The sequence below is a fragment of the Bufo bufo genome, chromosome 4 (assembly GCF_905171765.1).
Source record: "Bufo bufo chromosome 4, aBufBuf1.1, whole genome shotgun sequence".
NCBI lineage: Eukaryota > Metazoa > Chordata > Amphibia > Anura > Bufonidae > Bufo > Bufo bufo.
The window spans coordinates 110,129,613-110,149,750 of NC_053392.1; the positions used below are offsets into that span (position 1 = coordinate 110,129,613).

At 45.4% G+C, this 20,138-nt stretch overlaps 1 protein-coding gene across 1 annotated transcript in view; it reads left to right on the forward strand.

Moving 5' to 3' along the window:
• The window catches only part of LOC120999965 (alpha-1,4-N-acetylglucosaminyltransferase-like), a 144,615-nt gene extending 134,470 nt beyond the window's left edge, over positions 1–10,145 (forward strand). The window contains exon 3 of the mRNA XM_040430998.1: positions 9,539–10,145. Within this exon, the coding sequence (XP_040286932.1) occupies positions 9,539–10,102 (564 nt within the window). The 3' untranslated portion in view covers positions 10,103–10,145. The remainder of the gene's footprint in view (positions 1–9,538) is intronic.
• The last annotated feature ends 9,993 nt before the right edge of the window (positions 10,146–20,138 follow it).

Genomic DNA, 20,138 nt, shown 5'->3' on the forward strand with positions numbered 1-20,138 from the left:
ATTGAGCATGCTCGGCCGAACACCAGTTCGGCTCAAGCATAGCGATGCTCAGCACATTGCGGTTTAGTCGAATACTGCGTGTGCTCGAGAGCGATGCTCGAGTCTGCACGTTTGTTGGCTGCTATGCAGCCATTAAACGTGTGGGAAGTACTGGCACTCACTGTAATGCCCTAGCCATGTTGGTTACTGGCATTACAGTGATTGGCTGGCCGTAACGCGTCATCGGGTGTTATATAGCACCCGATGACACGTGGTTCGGCTCAGTTTTAGTCAGGGAGAGCTGCAGCAGAAGGACAGATAGTGTAGGGACTGGAATTTTTTATATTTTTTTCAGGCAGGGTTTACTGTTGAAAGGTGTTAGAGACCCAAAGTCCTTTTAAGGACTATTGTTTTATCTGGCTGCAATATATATTATTAGCGCAACCTGCACTAAATTGCATGCAATTGTTTGGCAGCTGATGACAGTGACACAACCTCTGCTATATCTGTTGTGTTACATTTGCGCATCCTAAATATTTGTGACATTCAGCACAAGTGTTTGGCCGCTGCTGACAGCGACATTACCTGAGCTACATCTCCTGTATAATGTTTGTGCATTGTAAATATCATTGACATTCAGTGGGTTTTTTTTGCCGCTGGTGACAGCGCCATTAACTGCGCTATATCTCCTGTATAACGTTTGCACATCCTAAATATCTGTGACATTCAGTGTAATTTTTTTCTTAGCCGCTGGTGACAGCGACAGTACCTGTGCTAAATCTCCTGTATAACGTTTGCGCATCATAAATATCAGTGAAATTTAGTGTAATTTGTTCGGCGCTGGTGACTGCAACATTACCTGCGCTACATCTCCTGTATTACGTTTGCGCATCCAAAATTTCTGCAACATTCAGTGTAATTTATTTGAGCATACACTTACAAAACCTGCGCTACTGTACATGTGACATACTTGCAAGCATATATATCATTTAAACACACTTATCCACTATACCTAGCTTCATGTCCCAGTTTGCAGGGCGGCGCAGGACACTACTCTCGAAGTCAGACCAGTGCGAGCAGGTGGTCGGTTAGATTGCAGCAGATAATGCTTCTAGTCGGTTAAGCACAACCCTGTCTTCCACAAAGTCCAGTCTCAGTAGCCAAAAGTCTGGTCAACATAATCCTCACTCTGATACTCCTTCCTCCCACCATGGAGAGTCTTGGCAAACAAGTGAACCCACACTCAGATATTACGAGGAGCTCTTTTCAGCACCTTTCCTTGATTTGGGCCTCTCGCCAAGGCCGCTTGAAGAAGGACATGAGAACTTGTGCACTGATTTCCAAACTCTTGAGCATCCACAGTCAGAAGAAGATGACGGTGGGGAACGGCAATTAGTGTTTCACAAGGTGGATGATGATGATGAGACACAGTTATCAATAAGTCAACGGCAATTAGTGTCTCAAGAGGTTGATGATGAGGATGAGACGCAGTTGTCAAAAAGTGAGGTTCTTGTTAGATCAACAAAACAGTAGGATGACCAGAGTGAGGAAGTGGAAGAGGAGTTGGTGGACGCTAAAATCACTGACCTGGGAAGGTGGCAAGCCGAGCAGTACAGAGGGGGAAGGATCCGCAGCACCGCAACAGGCTGGAAGAGGCAGTGGGGTGGAAAAAGGGAAAAGGCGGGCCACACCAAACAGGCCCGCAACTGTTCCCCGGAGCACCCCCTTGCAGAAATCTCCCTTGCCAAGGGGTTCAGCAGTCTTGCGCTTTTTTGAGGAAAGTGCGTGTGATAAAAGAATTGTCATTTGCATCCTGTGCCGTTCGAAAATGAGCAGCGGTGTGAAGACTAGCAACCTCTCCACCACCAGCATGATCCGCCACATGGCATAAAAGCACCCTAATAGGTGGGCTGAACGCCTGGGTCCACAATTAGTGTCTGAGGGTCACACCACTGCCTCCTCTTCCCATGTGTTACATGCTGGCCAATCCCCTGTCCAAGATGCAGGCCCGAATGCCTCCCGCCCTGCACCTGGACATTCACAAGCACCATCAGCTAGCACATCCACTTCTGTGTCCCAGCGCAGTGTACAGATGTCCATACCCCAGGCCTTTGAACGAAAGCGCAAATACCCAGCCACCTACCCACAGGCTATAGCACTAAATTTGCACCTTTCCAAATTGCTGACCCTGGACATTTTGCCATTTAGGCTTGTGGAAACTGAGGCTTTCCACAGCCTGATGGCTTGGGCAGGCCCTCGTTACTCAGTCCCCAGCCCCTACTTTTTTCTCGATGTGCCATCTCCGCCTTACACCAGCATGTGTCCGTAACATCACCCGTGCCCTGACCAACGCAGTTATTGGGAAGGTCCACATAACGACTGACACATGGACAAGTGCTTTTGGCCAAGAACGCTACATTTCCCTGATGGAGGCCGGGAGCGAGTCGTACCCTGGGATGGCACAGGTGCTACTGACGCCAAGGATTGCGGGCCCTACTTCTATCAGGATTTCCGCCGCCACCTACATTAGTGGCTGCAACCCCCCCTTCTCCTCCTCCAATTCCTCCTCCACTTCCACCTCAGAATTCTCATCTTGCAGCACCAGTCAGCCATCAGTCAGTAGCTGGAAGCATTGTAGCACTGCAGTGGTGAAGCGGCAACAGGCCGTGCTGAAACTAATTTTCTTAGGTGACAAACAGCACACCACGCATAGCTGTGGCAGGCTATAAGGGACCAGACCGAGCTGTGACTCTCACCACTCAGCCTACAACCAGGCATGGTTGTGTCTGATAATGGACGTTACTTGGTGGTGGATTTGGAGCTTGGCAAGCTCACACACATACAACACGTAGCCCACGTGTTCAACTTAGTGGTTAAGCAGTTTCTCAAAACCTTCCCCAATTTGCCTGAGCTACTGGTTAAGGTGCGCTGTGTGTTTGCCCATTTCCGAAAGTCATCTATAGCTGCCGTCGGTCTGGCAACACTGCAGCAGCTCTTGCAACTGCCAGCTCACCGACTGTTGTGCGACATGAGAATGCGCTGGAACTCCACATTCCACATGTTGGTCAGGCTTTGTGAGCAGCAGAGGGCAGTAGTGGAATACCAGCTGCAACATGGTCGTCGCCTTTCCAGTCAGCTTCAGCTCTTCACAATCACAAGCGACGAGTGGGCATGGATGTCTGACCTCTGTGAGGTTATACGCAACTTTGAGGAATCACAATGAAGGCGGACGCTTTGCAGTTGGAAGAGGTGGAAATGGGGGAAGACAGTACACAGAGTGATAGCCAGACCACCCTCAGTTCGTCTTCTCAGCACGAATTGGATGATGATGATGAGGAAGAGGAGGAGCAGGAGACTGTTGCCTCCTCAACAGAGGGTAGTACCAATAGCAGGTTTATTCCATCTGTTCAGCGTGAATGGGTCGTGATGAGGACAGCAAAGTCTTGTCTGTTGGAACTCTGGAACACATGGCTTTTATGTTATGCTGCCTTTCCCGTGACCTTCGCATTATACGCATTTTGGCCAACACCGAGAACTGGTTGTTCACCCTTCTCGACCACCGCTAAAAAGAGAACTTCTGATCTCTCAATCCTGTAGTGGAGAGGACTAGCAAAATGGTGCAATACCAGAAGGTCCTTGTGGAAGACTTGCTCCAAAAATTTCCAGCTGACTACGCTGGCGGCAGGGTACGTAGTTCCTTGGGCAACCGAGGAGGGGAGACAAGGGGAACACACAGCAGTTCAAACAGAGGCAGGGCAACACTCTCCAACGCCTGTGACACTTTCATGACACCCCACCAGCACCCTCACCCTGATGCGCTGCCTAGTGTCACAAGTAAGGAAAAGTTTTGGAAAATGGTGAAGGATTACGTAGCAGACCGTGTCAGCGTCCTCAGTGATCCCTATGTGCCTTACAACTATTGGGTGTCCAAGCTGGACACGTGGCATGAACTTGCCTTGGAGGTGCTGGCCTTCCCTGTTGACAGCGTTTTGTCAGAGCGGGTATTTAGTGCTGCTGGGGGCATAATAATTGATAAGCGCATCCACCTGTCAACTAAAAATACTGACAGGTTGACTCTTATCAAAATGACCAAGGCCTGGATTGCCCCTGACTTCTCTACTCCACAGAGGAAAGCGGCTGAACATAAAGGCACTTTAAATGTGGCTTTTATGGTGTATTGAATACACTGTATTCCCATGCACCTCTTCCACAACAAAAAAGGGTATATGGTTCAATCATCCTTTTCTCGTCCTGCTCCTCCCTAAGGTTTTAGATGGTCAGATCAGAAGCAGACCCTCACTACTAATGTTTTAGATGGTCAGATCAGCAGCAGGCCCTCAATCATAATTTTTCAAGGGTGTGTATGATGCCCTCCGTTATGTGTACAGTAATAAAGGGTGTATCGGTTACTTGTAATTTTTGCCAGCCCTTTCACTTAGTGCATAGTCTTTATGAGTGTAGGAGTCCCACTACCTGAACAATTGTACCACAATGTGAATGAAGCCCTCCTTTATGTGATATACAGGTTGTATCGGAGTGTCCTTGTAATTTTTGGCAAAACTTGCACTTTATATACAAGTAAATATACAGGAAAGAATGGTTGCTAACAATTATTCCTCTGAAATCTATGTTATCTTCGGTTTTGTGCGTATTATTGTCAGTCTGTAAAAATGGCATACTACCCGGACAACATCGTTCCCAGCAGCGACCTGGGAGTCCAATAAGCATCCAGACATCCTCCCCATACTATTCCCGTGCCATTTCAGTGGTGTTTCCATAAATTTCTGACCTTTTCCTGTGAACCAGACAGCCTCCCCTCTTCAGAGCAGGGGGTGCCTGGTTTAATGCTCTGGTTCTCCCATTGACTTCCATTGTGCTTGGGTGCTATGTAGAGCACCCGAGCATCCCAAAGTGTTCTACTCGAGCACCAGAGCACCCAAGCACTTTAGTGCTCAATCAACACTAGAAGGGGGTGCACGGAGATAGAGAGGGTCTTTGGATTCCCCCCTCACTATATGGACGTCTCAGAAATGAACCGCTGCTCCCGACAACAGCTCCTGGGAAGGTCATGGAGCGTCCCAGTAATCTGTCATCTATTCGCCCCGCTGAAGGATTATTTTGAAAGTGTGTAGAAGGCATACGGGGCCCCTACGCAGCAGATTTATCATGGAGACACTGGATTTTAAAATATTACATTATATAAAAAAATATAAAAAAAAGGAAACCCCTTCGTCACTTGGCTCCCAAGTGCGATCAGCTACATCATTATCATCGAGTACTGTCTGCACATCACTGATGTCCTCCTTAACCGCCTCTGGGTCAGGAGCCTGACCGCTAGCAACACCAGCTCCCATGCCACTCTTCTCATCACTACTTGCCCGCCTAGTGGAGGAAAGGACAGAGGCAGGTTGAGATCAGGTGAGGGCGCAGGGCCTGCTCCCGAGCCATGCCAACTAAGGATTGTGTCTGACGAACCCACTGACTCTTGGCTGGGGGTGTCTGATGTCACTTGCGACGAAGTCGAAGATCGAGTCAACCATTCCAGAACTGACACTAGGAGCTCAGGCTTCTCGAAGTGACCCCTGCTGCCACGGCCCATTACTCTGCTGCAACCTCTGCATACGCTAATACACTGCAAACAGGGCTTCAGAATATATTACTGCACCGCAGTATGGCAATTAGGCCCTAATTTTTTTCTGCTTTTAAACAACACATAACGCTTTTCAACAGATTAGTGCAACGATGAACAGCAATATATTTTTATTTTGCCACTATTTCATGGCAAACAGGGCTTTAGAACATATCACTGCACCACTGACCCGAGGTAATATGACAGAAGGGCGGGCCAGAGGGCTGAAAGAGGTGTGTTTTTCTGGGCATATCACCCAGTAACGCCGCCCCTGGGCACCTTCAGAAGCTCATTTGCATACATCTAAAAAGTGATTTTTTTTTCATGATCTGGACGAGGGACACAGAAAACAAAGGTACCATTGTAATGAGGGTCAAAGAGTCTATAACCTGATCTGAGCGGTCTAAAACGCTCAGATTAGGTGAAAGACTCCCTTTAAATATACTAAGTTAGAATAACCTAGGCATCATTATAAATGTACAGCTAACAGCTGGTATATATTATAAATCTTTAATGGACCATGCTGGTATAACCTGGGTACCTGTCACGACCATGTTCATGGCCGTGACTCCTGGAACTGCATGCAGTTGCCTGCGGTCTTGTCTTGTCGTCAATCACAGGTTGAGGGCTGTAGTATGTTGCCTCACCTGTGGTTGCCGCTGGCAACATAATGTATGTGGCAGTTTAGCAGCCTGAGCTGGTGCTGGGCAGCTTGCTGCAATGTGCATGCGGTTGCACCTGGCAACCTATCTTTGTCAGGTGTGTCTTTTGTATGTCTGGTGTGCACAGGGTTTTAGTTATGTGTGCACTTTCTCCTTTAAGTGGCTGTCTTCCCTTCCCTGGTGTGGGAAGGGTTAATTCCCTTCCTAGTGTGTGTGCACTGGGTGTGTCTGTGTGGGTGTGGCCACATTGGGCTATATAGTCTCAGTTGAGACCTGATGTCTGAGGGGTACTCCAGCCTTGTTTGTAAGCTGGAGGCACCCTCCTGGTCCCTTATACCATCTGCCAGTCAGGGCCACCCTTGTAGTCATAAATGTTTCTTATGTGATGTTAAGTTTATGTTTATGTGGTGTCTGTTATTAGTGCAGCTATGGTTCTGGCTTCCTGTGTGTTTGTGTGCTGTGTCCTTTTATGTCTGTGTGTGGACTTCAGCACTTGTGTCCAGGGATCCAGTCAGTGTGTCTGTGGCAGGTAGGGGTGGAAGTCTTTCACTCTCCTGCCATATCCATAGTCTGTTTATGTTTATATCCCCTTGCAGCTCGGCCAGTTTAGACTCCGGTTTCTCCGCATTCAGGAGGAACAGGTGGTCTACCCAGCTCCTAGTTCAGGGATCGGCGGAGGGTGAGTAGGGATCCGAGGTTCTTGAGCATGAGCCCTCCTACCTTCAAGGTCAGCTCATGCAGCTAGGAGTCAGGGTCAGATTAGGGGTGCGTTAGGAGGTGACCTGCTCCCTAATTCTACTGTTCTGGCCGAGCAGCGACTAACATCTCGTGGCATCGCACGGCTGAGGGTTTTCCCCATCCTCAGCCGTGACAGTACCTCCTGTATAAAATAATATATGTACAGTTGGTATAACCTGGGTATCTCCTGTATATAATTATATAAGTTCAGCTGATATAAGTTGATTATTCTTAGTTCTGACCCAATTGGATGGGATAATGGTCTACTGTAGTGTTTCCCTACCAGGATACCTTCAGCTGTTGCAAAACTACACCTGTCTGGGTATGCTGAGAGTTGTAGTTTTGGAACAGCTGGAGGCATCCTGGTTGGGAAAAGCTGGTCTACTGTGATAATATGAACAATGGGGGTTCTACAATAGAGCTATTGTGGGGCAAAGTTCATATTCGTGTTTACACACGTGTTTTAAAATAAATGCTTTCCCCTTTTATAAACAAGTACATAATGACGCAATGCTGTGGGGCTGGTATGCAACTTTTTCCAGGGCTAGTTTTTATCCCCAGTCCGGCCCTGATCACTGCACCGCTAGAGATGGCCTTGCGGTTGGCCCGGCGTTTGTTTCGCGGCGAACTATGCTTGTTCGCGATTCGCCGAACATGCGAACATATGGAGAAATTTATAGGGCTGTGACATCACAGTGCTGGCTGGCTGCTGATTGACTGCATGCATGTCAGTATGGGTGATCCCACCTTCCCAGAGTTCCTTTCTCCATGTCCTTACACGTGCAGCAGCCATTTTAGGAAATAATGTGATTCGTTACCACGAAGCGTGAGGAAATTCGGCTTCAATGCGAATCAAATTTTTCCTGAAATTTAGATCAAATTCCACTTCGTCAGCTTCGATTCAGTCATCTCTAATTATGGGTGATCTTGCGTTCCCGGGCTTCTCTCCTCTCCACTTAGTTTTGCTTTCTAACTCATGCAGCCTCATTTTAGGAAAACCTAATTTGTTGCTACAAAGCGCAAGAGAATTCGGATTAGTTGCATATCATAGTTTTTGCTAAACTTTGGACCAAATTTCGCTTCAAATGCTTCACTTCGTTCAACACAACTTAACAGTATCATTGCTTAGGTCAGTGAGTAGCTGCATAATGGAAAGAACACCAGGGACCACCATGGTGCTGACACTGGAGCGGCAGAGGATTAAGCAAGTGACTACTGTGTTTTGTAACATAACATTTGGAGCTGCCATCTTTTTTTTTAGGGCGAGTTCACATGACGTTTTATGCCTCTGTTTGACGTATACATTCTTGTATCCTGCAGAGTCTAGTTAAAAAAAAACAAAAAAAAAAAAACTGTTGTTTTACAATAGTAAATTTTTTTTTTTTACAATAGAACTCTATGGGTAACAGATGCTATTGTATGGTATCGGTCTGAGGCATCCGTTTAACATGTATGTTTTATGTGTATGTTAAACAGATGCGTGATGTGAACCCTTTTCAGTCAAATTTCATTTAGAAAATCAGCAATTTACAGTTTTCAATAACCCATCCACATATAGTATTAAAAGAAATTAGCAGGGTAATAATTTTCCAGGCAGATTGGACATTTTGCAATGATTGTAAACTTCTTGTCAAATCTACAGAAAATTACTATTGTTGAGCAAATCGAAGTTTACAAAGTGGACTTTGATCCAAATTTCAGGATAAATTAGATTTGCCGTGAAACCGAATTTCCTTGTACTTCGTGGTTTAACCTGAAATAGAGCAGGTAAGTTTTATCTTTTTTTTGCACTATTTGCTCACGACAGGCTGGACCGCTGCCATCTTGCTTGAAGATCTCGGACGAAATGACGTACTCAGTGACGTAGTTCGTCACAAAGTAAATATTTTTGTAAAATTCGGGGAAGTAGCCAAATCGAATTTTCAAATACTTTGCTCACCTCTACAAATTCCATGTTTCATGCTGAATTTGCCATGGATTTGTTGAGGATTTGTGGCAAATTCACACCAAAGTCTGTGGTGAAAAATATCTGCGACGTCTGTGATGTAAGCTCCAGTTTTAAAATCTATCACTTTGCTCACCATGTCTTCACGGAGACTGATTCTACATTTCATTAGAGCAGAATGCCCAGACTAAAAGACAAAGGACAAATAATCATAAGTTCTTTAAAAATTGAAGTTGAAAATTGTGCAAATTAGAAACACAGTTATATTGACTTCTGTTATTTTATGAATAAACAGCATTTTTTTGTATGAATAAAGACTTATGTAGTTTTGGGTCTTTCTGCCAAAATAGGCAAATTCATGAAAATTGGCTGATAAACACCATTGTTATTCACAGTACATATAGTATTTAGAATAAATAGTCATTAGGGAAAGGGGGCAGGCGCAGATAGAGTAGGTGGTTGCCTAGGGTCAATTGAGGAGAATTGGCACAATTTATGCACAATTTATGAATTTATGAGCTTACAATTATGGCAAAGCATACACTATTGATATTTTTCAAATATGTATTTTTTCTTAACCTTTAGGTAAACCCCGCAAAAGAAATCTACTGGACTCATGTTAAATCGGACGCATGCAGATTTGCAATGATGTGGAAGTATGGAGGCATTTACATGGATACTGATGTCATTTCAATCAAACCCATTCCTGAAGACCATTTTCTAGCAGCACAATCCTTCATAGAAACCAGCAGTAGTGTATTTGGTTTATCTCCACATCATAAATTAACATGGGAGTTTATGGAAAACTTTGTCCAAAATTATAGAGGAGGAATATGGGGACACCAAGGACCAGGAGTTTTCTCACGTGTAGTGGCCAAATATTGTGGAGTTCCTCAGTTCAAATCTGTGGATCATGTTGATTGTGCGAATGTTTCCTACTTTCACCCTGAACGCTTCTACCCCATTCCGTACCAATCTTGGAGAGACTACTTTAAGGTTTGGAAAGATTTGCGAACTTTCAATAATTCTTATGCTCTTCACCTCTGGAACTACATGAATAACGAAGGAAAGTTCATGACGATTGGAAGTAACACACTAGTAGAACATCTTTATCAACAATTCTGCCCTTCCACTTATGGAGCAGTCTAAGGCAGTGGCGTAACTAGAACTGACTGGGCCCCAAAGCAAATTTTTTAACGTGTCATTGTATATAATGCCATAATGTTGAGGAGGCCCTGACAATAAAATCTTTCATTCTTCCTCTTTCCTCCTAGCCCCAAAACAGCCGCTTCCCCTGCTTCCCCTATAGCAACGCCCCTGGTCTGAGGAATAAAACCCTTCTAGGGAAGGCTATCACAAAGATGTTAGGCTAGATTTACATATGAGCTACTAATATATATTAAGAAAAGCTCTACCAGCAAGCTACTGGAGCCCAGCCTATCAGTTACCAACTGATAAAAAAACAGATTAATAATAATTTAGGCTGTCTCACAGTATTTTTGCGTACATAAAATTTATTAACTCACTTAAAATAAACTTAGTTTAGTGTCAACATATCAGCATAAATACATGTATAGATATAAACAGTGCGGAGCTCACGCACACACCTATACACTGGAGTACTCCAAATAAATGGATAAGACCTTTGGCTAGTAGTATTGGCGTTTTTCTGCAAGGTTCATGCACTAGAACGGCTCAGATATATATATAAAGTTTTGTACTGATGTACTAATTTACCGGTTGTTGGAACCAAAAAGGTTTACATATGAACTCAAATGCTAAAATGCTTCCTATTTTGGCATATGAACTTAATTTCAGAATTGCCAGATCAGGCATGTGCCAGATGCTACTTGAACCTGACCAATCCATTTTACTGTAAAGGGGTCTGTCTAATTTGCAGAATGAAAACTGGCATTCTATTAGACAGCCTTTCAGCCTTTTTTTTTTTTTGCTAGAATTAGTGATGGAGGCTTTTTCTGCAGATATGAAACTAGCTGAAGAAGGTCAACAAAAAGCAAAAACACTTCTAAAAAAGTTTATCTAAAATGAAACTGTTTACCTTTGCTCTTTAATAGCAAGTCTATTCCAGATGTTCTGCCTAGATTACAGATAATAATTCATTGGATACAGATGATGACAACATTTGTTTCAATGAATATTTGTCTCTTCTAAATTTACATTTTTTTTTTTTTAACTCTTAGCACAATTCTACACTGTATCAGACTAGGCTTCCTTCATTTTTTTCTTTCTTCCTGATGCTTCTACAAAAAGTGGTTGCAAGATGGTGACTTGACTTTTTCAATGGCTTTTATTGTGTTAATTGTCATTATAGGTTTACTGCAACTATGTATTTTATGTTTTAAGTGTCAAGTAAACATTTGCTACATCTGTAACACTTATGTGCATCTTGCATGTCCACCTTTTATCTATTACTAGAGATTTAGCAAATCTAGTCTAAACAAATCAGATTATTTATTAATTTGACAAACATTCAGCTGCCAAATATGGTAAATCCAAAGTTTTAGTGATTTGCTTTGGACAAATTACTCAAAACAGTGTCGGCAACATTTTACTATGAAAATTAGCATAAACAAAGCAGGGAGAATGAAGATGGAGGATCACATGAATTTTTACATTAATTGGCTCAGGGGGTAACAGACAGCATGTAAACCAATCACATGGCAGAATTTTTGAAGGTTCTTGTGTCTCTGGGTCTACTCAGAAGTAGTGCTGGGTGCGATATTCGAATCACGAATATCAGCACTTCGAGAATTTGCACATATTTGGAATATAGTGATATATATTCATAATTTTGAATATTCTAGATTTTTTTTTCTTGTGGGCCAATGAAAAGGCTGCAATGTCTTGGTCTGAGCTTAGCAACATACCTAGCAACCAATAGGAAAGTTGCCTACCCCTTACTATATAAGAACCTCCCCAGCAGCCATTTTCTACAGTTTTTTAAAGTTCTGAGAGAAACAGCAGTGTCATTGCTGTGCTTTGTGCTTTCCACACTACATTAGATAGATAGTTAGATAGCTTATATATAGAGTTGAGCGGACACCTGGATGTTCGGGTTCGACGGGTTAGGATGAACTTCACAAAAAAGTTCAAGTTTGGGACCTGTACTTGATCCCGAACCCAAACCCTATTGAAGTCAATGGGGACCAGAACTTTTGAGCACTAAAATAGCTCTAAAAATGTAATGGAAAGGGCTAGAGGGCTGCAAATGCCAGCAAAATGTGGTTAAGAGCATGGCAAGTGCTCTGCAAACAAATGTGGATAGGAAAAGGACTTTAAATAACATAAAATATGTAAAAAAATAAATAAAAATCTTGATCTGAGGACGAGGTCCATATGGAGTAGGAGGATGAGGAGGCAGTGGATGTGGCGGTGTAGGTGGAAAAGGAGGAGGTAGCCTACACTGCTTTTTGGTTTTAAAGTTATTTTTATTTTTTTTAATTAGGGTACACCCCAAAACATTTGGAAATATAACCTGTGATAACCCCCTCCAGTCATGCTAAACACACATTCAGACAATACACTGGCTGCAGGGCAGGCCAGCACCTCCAAGGCATAAAGGGCAAGCTCAGGCCATGTGCCTAATTTGGATACCCAAAAGTTGCAGGGGGCAGACCCATCAGTCAGTTCGTGTAGGTGTGTGCACACATACTGCCATACTATGTTGCACGTCTCCGTGATGTTCACGATCCAATTGGATATCTGCTCTATCAACTTTTGATGTTCTTTTCTGCGCCTACCATGTTGATCATGGTTAGCAGCGAATCAGGGTTCCACGCTTGAGAAGGAGAGCGTAAGAAAGGGATAGCACATCCAAGGGAGTTCAATGGATGAAATTTAATTGTGATCGAGCGGAAATGTTGGAGAAGTTATTAAAACGGAAGAATTGAAGGAAAGGAGGGGAGCGCGTGGCAATTACACACTCCCGACTTGGGAGGAAGTGACGATAAATAACAATACAGAACTCTTAAGATGCCCTGTTACTGGAATGATTAATAAAAAATTATAGGGACTATCACTGGGGTATTTAGGATTTGGAAACGTTAGACAGGAGAGACCCTTTGTTGACTCTAGATAACTTCTGCCTGATCGCACGTCACTGTGTTGTCCACGATCCATTTGGATATCTTCTCTATCAACTTTCGTTGTTCTTTTTTGAGCCAACCATGTTGATCATGGTTATCGGCGAATCAGGGTTCCACGCCGGAGAGGGAGCATGAGAAAGGGATACCACATCCAAGGGAGGTTAATTTTTTTAAATTAAATATGATCGAGCGGAAAAGTGGGACACATTATTGAAGCACAAATGTGGGACAAGTTGTTAAAGTTTAAGCATTGAATGAAAGGAGGGGGTGCGCATCATTTAAAGAAGAATTTTTGAAATTGAATTCCCTTTCACCTATGCAGAGCAGGGGTTTGTATATGGCAAAATTGGTAAAATGCCAACTGACAAAGTAACAGACAATTTTTTTTAAATTTATGTCACTATCACCTATGCAGAGCAGGGGTTTAATAACTGCAAAAATTGTCAAATGTCACCTAAGAATGTAACAGACAAATTAGTGAAATGTCTACTAGGTATAGCTGTGGTATATCACAACCAAAAATTGGTGAATTTCACCCGAAAATGTAACATAAAAATTAGTGAAATGTTTTTACCTGTCTGCTAGGTACAGCCGGGGTATATCACACCCAAAAATTGGTGAATTTCACCAGAAAATGTAACAGACAAATTAGTGAAATGACATAACATAAAAAACAAAAAAAACTTGATTTATGAGGTGGAGGTCCATATGGAGTAGGAGTTTGAGGAGGTGGTGGACGCGGCGGTGGAGGAGGATAAAGTAGCCAACACTGTTTTTTTGTTTTAATTTAAATTTTATTTTTAATTAGGGTACACCCCAAAAGTGTGTGAAATATCCAAAATACAACAATGAGCAATTGTGCTGTAGTATAACAATGGCTGGGTAAGGCCGGTATACATGTCTATTCTGAACAAGGTGGAAATCCATGCCTGGTTCATTTTAATGAACGTGAGCTTGTCCACATTGGCTGTGGACAGGCGGCTACGCTTATCTGTGATGATAATGCCCCTTGCTGTGCTAAACACACGTTCAGACAATACACTGGCTACAGGGCAGGCCAGCACCTCCAAGGCGTAAAGGGCAAGCTCCGGCCATGTGCCCAATTTGGAGATCCAGAAGTTGAAGGGGGCAGACTCGTCATTCAGTATGCATAGGCGTGTGCACACATACTGCTCCACCATGTTGCCGAAATGCTGCCTCCTGCTAAAACGTTCCATATCAGCTGGTGGTGCTGGTTGTTGTGGCGTGCTGACAAAGCTTTTCCACATTTCGGCCATGCTAACCCTGCCTTCTGAGGTGGTGCCCCAGTGCGTTGGCGACCTCTTCCTCCTCCTCTGCCTCCGCCTTGTGCTTCCACTGTGACCACGCTGTCAGGTGGGAATGCCACCAGCAGCGCGTCTACCAGCATGCGCTTGTATTCGCGCAACTTACGATCACGCTCCAGTGACGGAATTAAGGGCGGTACGTTGTCCTTGTAACTGGGATCCAGCAGAATGGCCACCCAGTAATCAGCAGAAGTTAGAATGTGGGCAACTCGGCAGTCGTTGCGGAGACAATGCAGCATGTAATCGCTCGTGTGTGCCAGGCTGCCCAGGCTGTACTCTGTATCCCCCCAGCCACGCACCAGTGATGGCAATGAGCTGGTTTGGGTGCCACCCTGCTGTGAACACGGTTCCTCCTCCTCCATCTCCTCATCCTCCACCTCCTCATCCTCCAGAACTGTGCCCTGACTGGACAATTGTGTACCTGGCGTTTGTAGGTGCAGGAACCCACCCTCTGAGCCACTTGCGATTGACTGGCCAGAAACCCTCTTCCTCCTCCTCCTTCTGTGCCACATCCTCTTCCAACACTGCCCGAAGCGTTTTTTCAAGGAGGCAAAGAAATTGGATAGTAACGCTGAGAACGGCGTTATCGGCACTAGCCATGTTGGTGGAGTACTCGAAACAGCGCAGCAAGGAACACATGTCTCGCATGGAGGCCCAGTCATTGGTGGTGAAGTGGTGCTGTTCCGCAGAGCGACTCACCCGTGCATGCTGCAGCTGAAACTCCACTATCGCCTGCTGCTGCTCGCACAGTCTGGCCAGCATGTTCAAGGTGAGGTTCCACCTTGGGGGCACGTCGCATATGAGGCGGTGAGCGGGAAGGCCGAAGTTACGCTGTAGCGCTGACAGGCGAGCAATTTCGACAGGGTGCAGCAGCTCTGACATATCGGGGTAATTTTTAAGGCACCTCTGCACCACCAAATTCAGCACATGCACCAGGCAAGGGATGTGCTAGTCCCAGAGATTTTGCCCATTATCGCACACCACCAGGCCGGGCTTGAGGCTCACTTTCACCAACCACTCATCGGTCTGTTGTTCAAGGCCCATCCACAGCTCCTGTGTGGTGTGGGGTTTGTCCCCCAAACAGATACGTTTTAAAACTGCCTGCTGTAGTTGGTGGTGAAGGTGTTATGCTGACAGGATGAGAAGCCGGTAGAGGATGAGAAAGCGGAGTAGGAGGAGGAAGCAACAGGAGGCAAACTGAAACGCCCTGCAATCCTCGGTGGTGGAAGGACATGGTTGTGCAGGGAAGAGATGGCACGCATGGAAAAGTACTGGCGGCTGGGCACGATGTACTGTGGGACAGCCACCTCCATAAGTCTTTTAAAACTCTCTATCTCCACCAGACAGAATGACAGCATTTCAAAGGCCAGTAATTTTCAAATGCTGGCATTCAGGGCCAGGGATCGCGGGTGGGTAGGGGGGTACTTCCTCTTCCGCTCCAGTGTTTGGGAGATGGAGAGCTGAACGCTTCTGTGGGACATTGTGGAGATGCTTGGTGACCCAGGTGGTGGTGTTGCTGGCAGACCCTCTGTTTGCGGGGTGGCAGGTGCCACTGTCACTCCAGATGTGAATGAAGAGGCCGAGACTGCAGCAGAAGAGGAAGCAGGAGGAGCCAGAGACCTTTCTTGGTTTTTGAGGTGTCTACTCCACTGCAGCTCGTGCTTTACACTTAGATGCCTGGTCATGCAGGTTGTGCTCAGAGTGAGAACATTTATGTCTCGCTTCAGGCTCTGATTGCACAGCGTGCAAACCACTCGTGTCTTGTCGTCAGCACATTGTCTGAAGAAATGCCATGCCAGGGAACTCCTTGGATCTGGCTTTGGTGTGCTCGGTCCCTTGCTGCAGTGGGCAGTAGCAGGCGTACTGTCTAGGGGACGGCCGCTCCGCTTTACACCCTGCTCTCTCTTCTGCTGTGCTGGTGGCTCTGTGCGACCACTGCCTCTTCCTCCAAACTACACAGTTCACTCGCATTACCATGATTCCATGTGGGGTCGAGGACCTCATCGTCCTCCACATCATCTTCCACCCAGTCTTCACCCCTGCCCTCCTTGTCGGTCTGCACACTTTCGAAAGCCACAGCAGTTGGCACCTGTGTTACTTCATCATCCGAGACTTGCTGCGGTGGTCCTCCCATGTACTCATCCTGAAACATAAGTGGTTGGGCATCAGTGCACTCAATCTCTTCCACTTCTGGGGCAGGGCTAGGTGGATGGCCCTGGGAAACCCTGCTAACAGAGTCATCAAAAAGCAGAAGACACTGTTGCATGACTTGGGGCTCAGACTGCTTGGCTGATTTGCAGGGGGGTGAGGTGAAAGACTGATGGACATCGGCTGCAGGTGCCAACTGTGATCTTTCATCAGGAGACTGGGTGAGAGACAATGTAAAGTAACTGGAGGCACTGTCAGCAACCCAATCTACTATCGCCTGTACTTGTTCAGGCCTCACCATTCGTAGAGCCGCATTAGTCCTGACCAAATACCGCTGAAGGTTCTGTCGCCTACTCGCACCTGAGGAAGGTGTTTCACTTGTGCGTGTAGCTGGCACAGATAGACCACGTCCTCTCCCTGCAACAGGAGCTCCACTAGCAGCACCACGACCGGGCCATGTCCCTTATTTAACGTTCTCTTCATATTTCTTAAATTTAGGATAGTGCCCAAAATGGGTGTTTTTTTAATAACAGAATAGAACAACAGTATCTAACGCGTGTATCTCACACTGACAGATGCAGCTAAGGCTGCCAATTCATGTTTGTTGCCCAAAATTGTTTTTTTTTTTTATAACAGAATAGAACAGCATTATCTAAAGCATGTATGTCACACTGACAGATGCAGCAATGGCTGCAAAATTAGTTTTTTGTCCAAAATAAGTGTATTGTTTAATAACAGAATAGAACAGCAGTATCTAACGCATGTATCTCACACTGACAGATGCAGCAAAGGCTGCAAATTTATTTTTTTCCCCAAAATAGGTGTTTTTTAAATCGCAGAATAGAACAGCAGTATCTAATGTGTGTATCTCACAATGACAGATGCTGCAAAGGCTGCAATATCAAGTACTTTGCCCAAAATGTGTGTTTTTTTAAACCCAGAATATTATTGCTTTATTTCAAGCTTGTATCTCACACTGACAGATGCAGACAAGGCCGCTAATGTCGTTTTTTGCCCAAAATGGGTGTCTAACACGTGTATCTCACAATGACAGATGCAGCAAAGGCTGCAATATTAAGTACTTTTGTCACGGCTGTATGTGAGCAACAATAGTATACACAGTAAAAGAGCTACTGACCGGACCCAAACTAGGGAGGATAAAGGGTGACCCCTGTCCGACCCTCAAAGCTCTCCCTATGCTGCTAAAGCACATGCCCGGATCAAAATGGCGGAACGAGGCATGCCCACGTGCCTAAGACTGATGACCACTGTAACCCCTACAATAGTGGAAGGGGCACGGCCACCGGTGCCCTACTCAGTATATGGAGGGAACCGTGGCCACCTCAGATCCAGTCAGAAAATAATCAGGTACACAACAATGTCTGTACACTTAGCTGAAGGTGTTGCAGCCGCAGAGAAGACGGATCCAAGGACAGCTGGCAATATCCGGAGTGCTTGCTGCAGCAGAACACAGGTCCAGTGAACTGATAGCTACAATTGAAGATACTAAAGCAAGAGCTACAACTGAAATGAGAACTATAATCCACGCCCTACAATAGGAGGAGGGGTGATATAAAGAGAGGGAAATCAAACGCATGAGGAACAGCTGGGAGGAAGGAAACCAAAAGTAAACAGAGCAGTGAGAACTCCTCCCAGCTCTAGTAGTGACATCATCACAGGGGTGGAGAAACAGAGCTGTGAGAACGTCCCAAAGCTCTGGTAGTGACAACTTTGCTCAAAATAGGTGTTTTTTTAATAACAGAATAGAACAGCAGTATATAACGCATGTATCTCACACTGACAGATGCAGCAAAGGCTGCAAATTAAGTTTTTTGCCCCCCCCTGTTCACCTAAACATACGCAAAAGGAAAACAATCTTTGTAACAAAAAGTTTTTTTTTTATTACAGATAATTTAAGTGCAAGTGCAAATAAGTACAATCATACCCAGTGTCACCCATAGCCAGTCTCCTGCCCTCCTTAATCATAACCTGTCACCTTTGCCCAGTAGAGATGTCCTGAACTATTCGCCGGCGAACATAGCTTGTTCGCGTTCGCCGCGGCGGGCGAACATATGCGATGTTCGGTCCGCCCCCTATTCGTCATCATTGAGTAAACTTTGACCCTGTACCTCAGTCAGCAGACACATTCCAGCCAATCAGCATCATACCCTCCCTCCCAGACCCTCCCACCTCCTGGACAGCATCCATTTTAGATTCATTCGGAAGCTGCAGTCTTAGTGAGAGGAGGGACAGTGTAGCTGCTGCTGATTTAATAGGGAAATCGATAGCTAGGCTAGTGTATTTAGTGTCCACTACAGTCCTGAAAGACTCATCTGATCTCTGCTGTAAGGACAGCGTCCTGACAGCACCCCAAAAAGCCCTTTTTAGAGCTAGTACATCAGTCTGCTTTTTTCTTTTCTTTTCCTATGTAATCTAATTGCAGTTGCCTGCCAGCGTGTGTGTCAGGCTCACAGCGTATACTGTGCCCACTTGCCCAGTGCAACTCATATCTGGTGTCACAGTAGATAACATTTTTAAAAAAGCAACAATTTTGACTGTGAAATAATAGCAGTCAGTTGCCTGCACATGTGTGTGTTTCAGGCCCTGCAAGTGCACAGTGTCACCAGTGCAACTCATATCTGGTGTCACAGTAGATTACATTAAAATTTAATTTTCTTTTTTTACTGTAATAGATTGAATAGCAGTTAGTTGTCTGCAAGAGTGTGTGTCAGGCCTACAGCGTCTACTCTGCCAACTTCTGCCAGTGCACAGTGCCACTCATATCTGGTGTCACAGTAGCTTGCACGCATAGTACAACTAAACTAATCTAAAAAAAAAATGACAGGCAGAGGCAGGCCACCCCGCAGGGGCCGTTGTGGTCGTGGTGCTGTGATTCCCTTTGGCCCTAGAATAATGCCCAGTGTTCAGAGGCCACGTACCCTGAACTCGAAAAGTTCTGAGGACATAGTTGACTGGCTAACACAGGACACCCAATCTTCTACAGCTTCTGCTCGGAACCTTGACACACCATCCTCCTCCAGCTCAGCTTCGGGCACCTCTCAAGTTACCACTTGCCCTCCTGCCGCCACCACCAACACTAGCACCACAGCCGCTTCACTTGATCTGTCAGAGGAGTTATTTACACATCAGTTGGAAGAAATGAGTGATGCACAACCATTATTGCCAGAGGATGTAGATAACAGGGATATGTCTGTCAGGCAGCATTACAAACATGGACGTACGGTGTGATGATGATGATGTTGTACCCGCTGCTGCTTCCTTTGCTGAGTTGTCAGATACAAGTGAAGCGGTTGATGATGACGATGTGTCCGTGGATGTCACGTGGGTGCCCGCTCAAAGAGAAGAAGAACAGTGGAAAAGTTCAGATGGGGAGACAGAGAGGAGGAGGAGACGAGTTGGAAGCAGGGGGAGGTCATCGCAAGGAGCTAGTGGCACAGTCAGACAGCATGCATCGGCACCCAGGGTCAGCCAGACAGCACGCCAATCAACGCATGCTGTTGCCACCACCAGAATGACATCATTGCAGAGATCAGCAGTGTGGCATTTTTTTTGTGTGTCTGCCTCTGACACCAGCGATGCCATTTG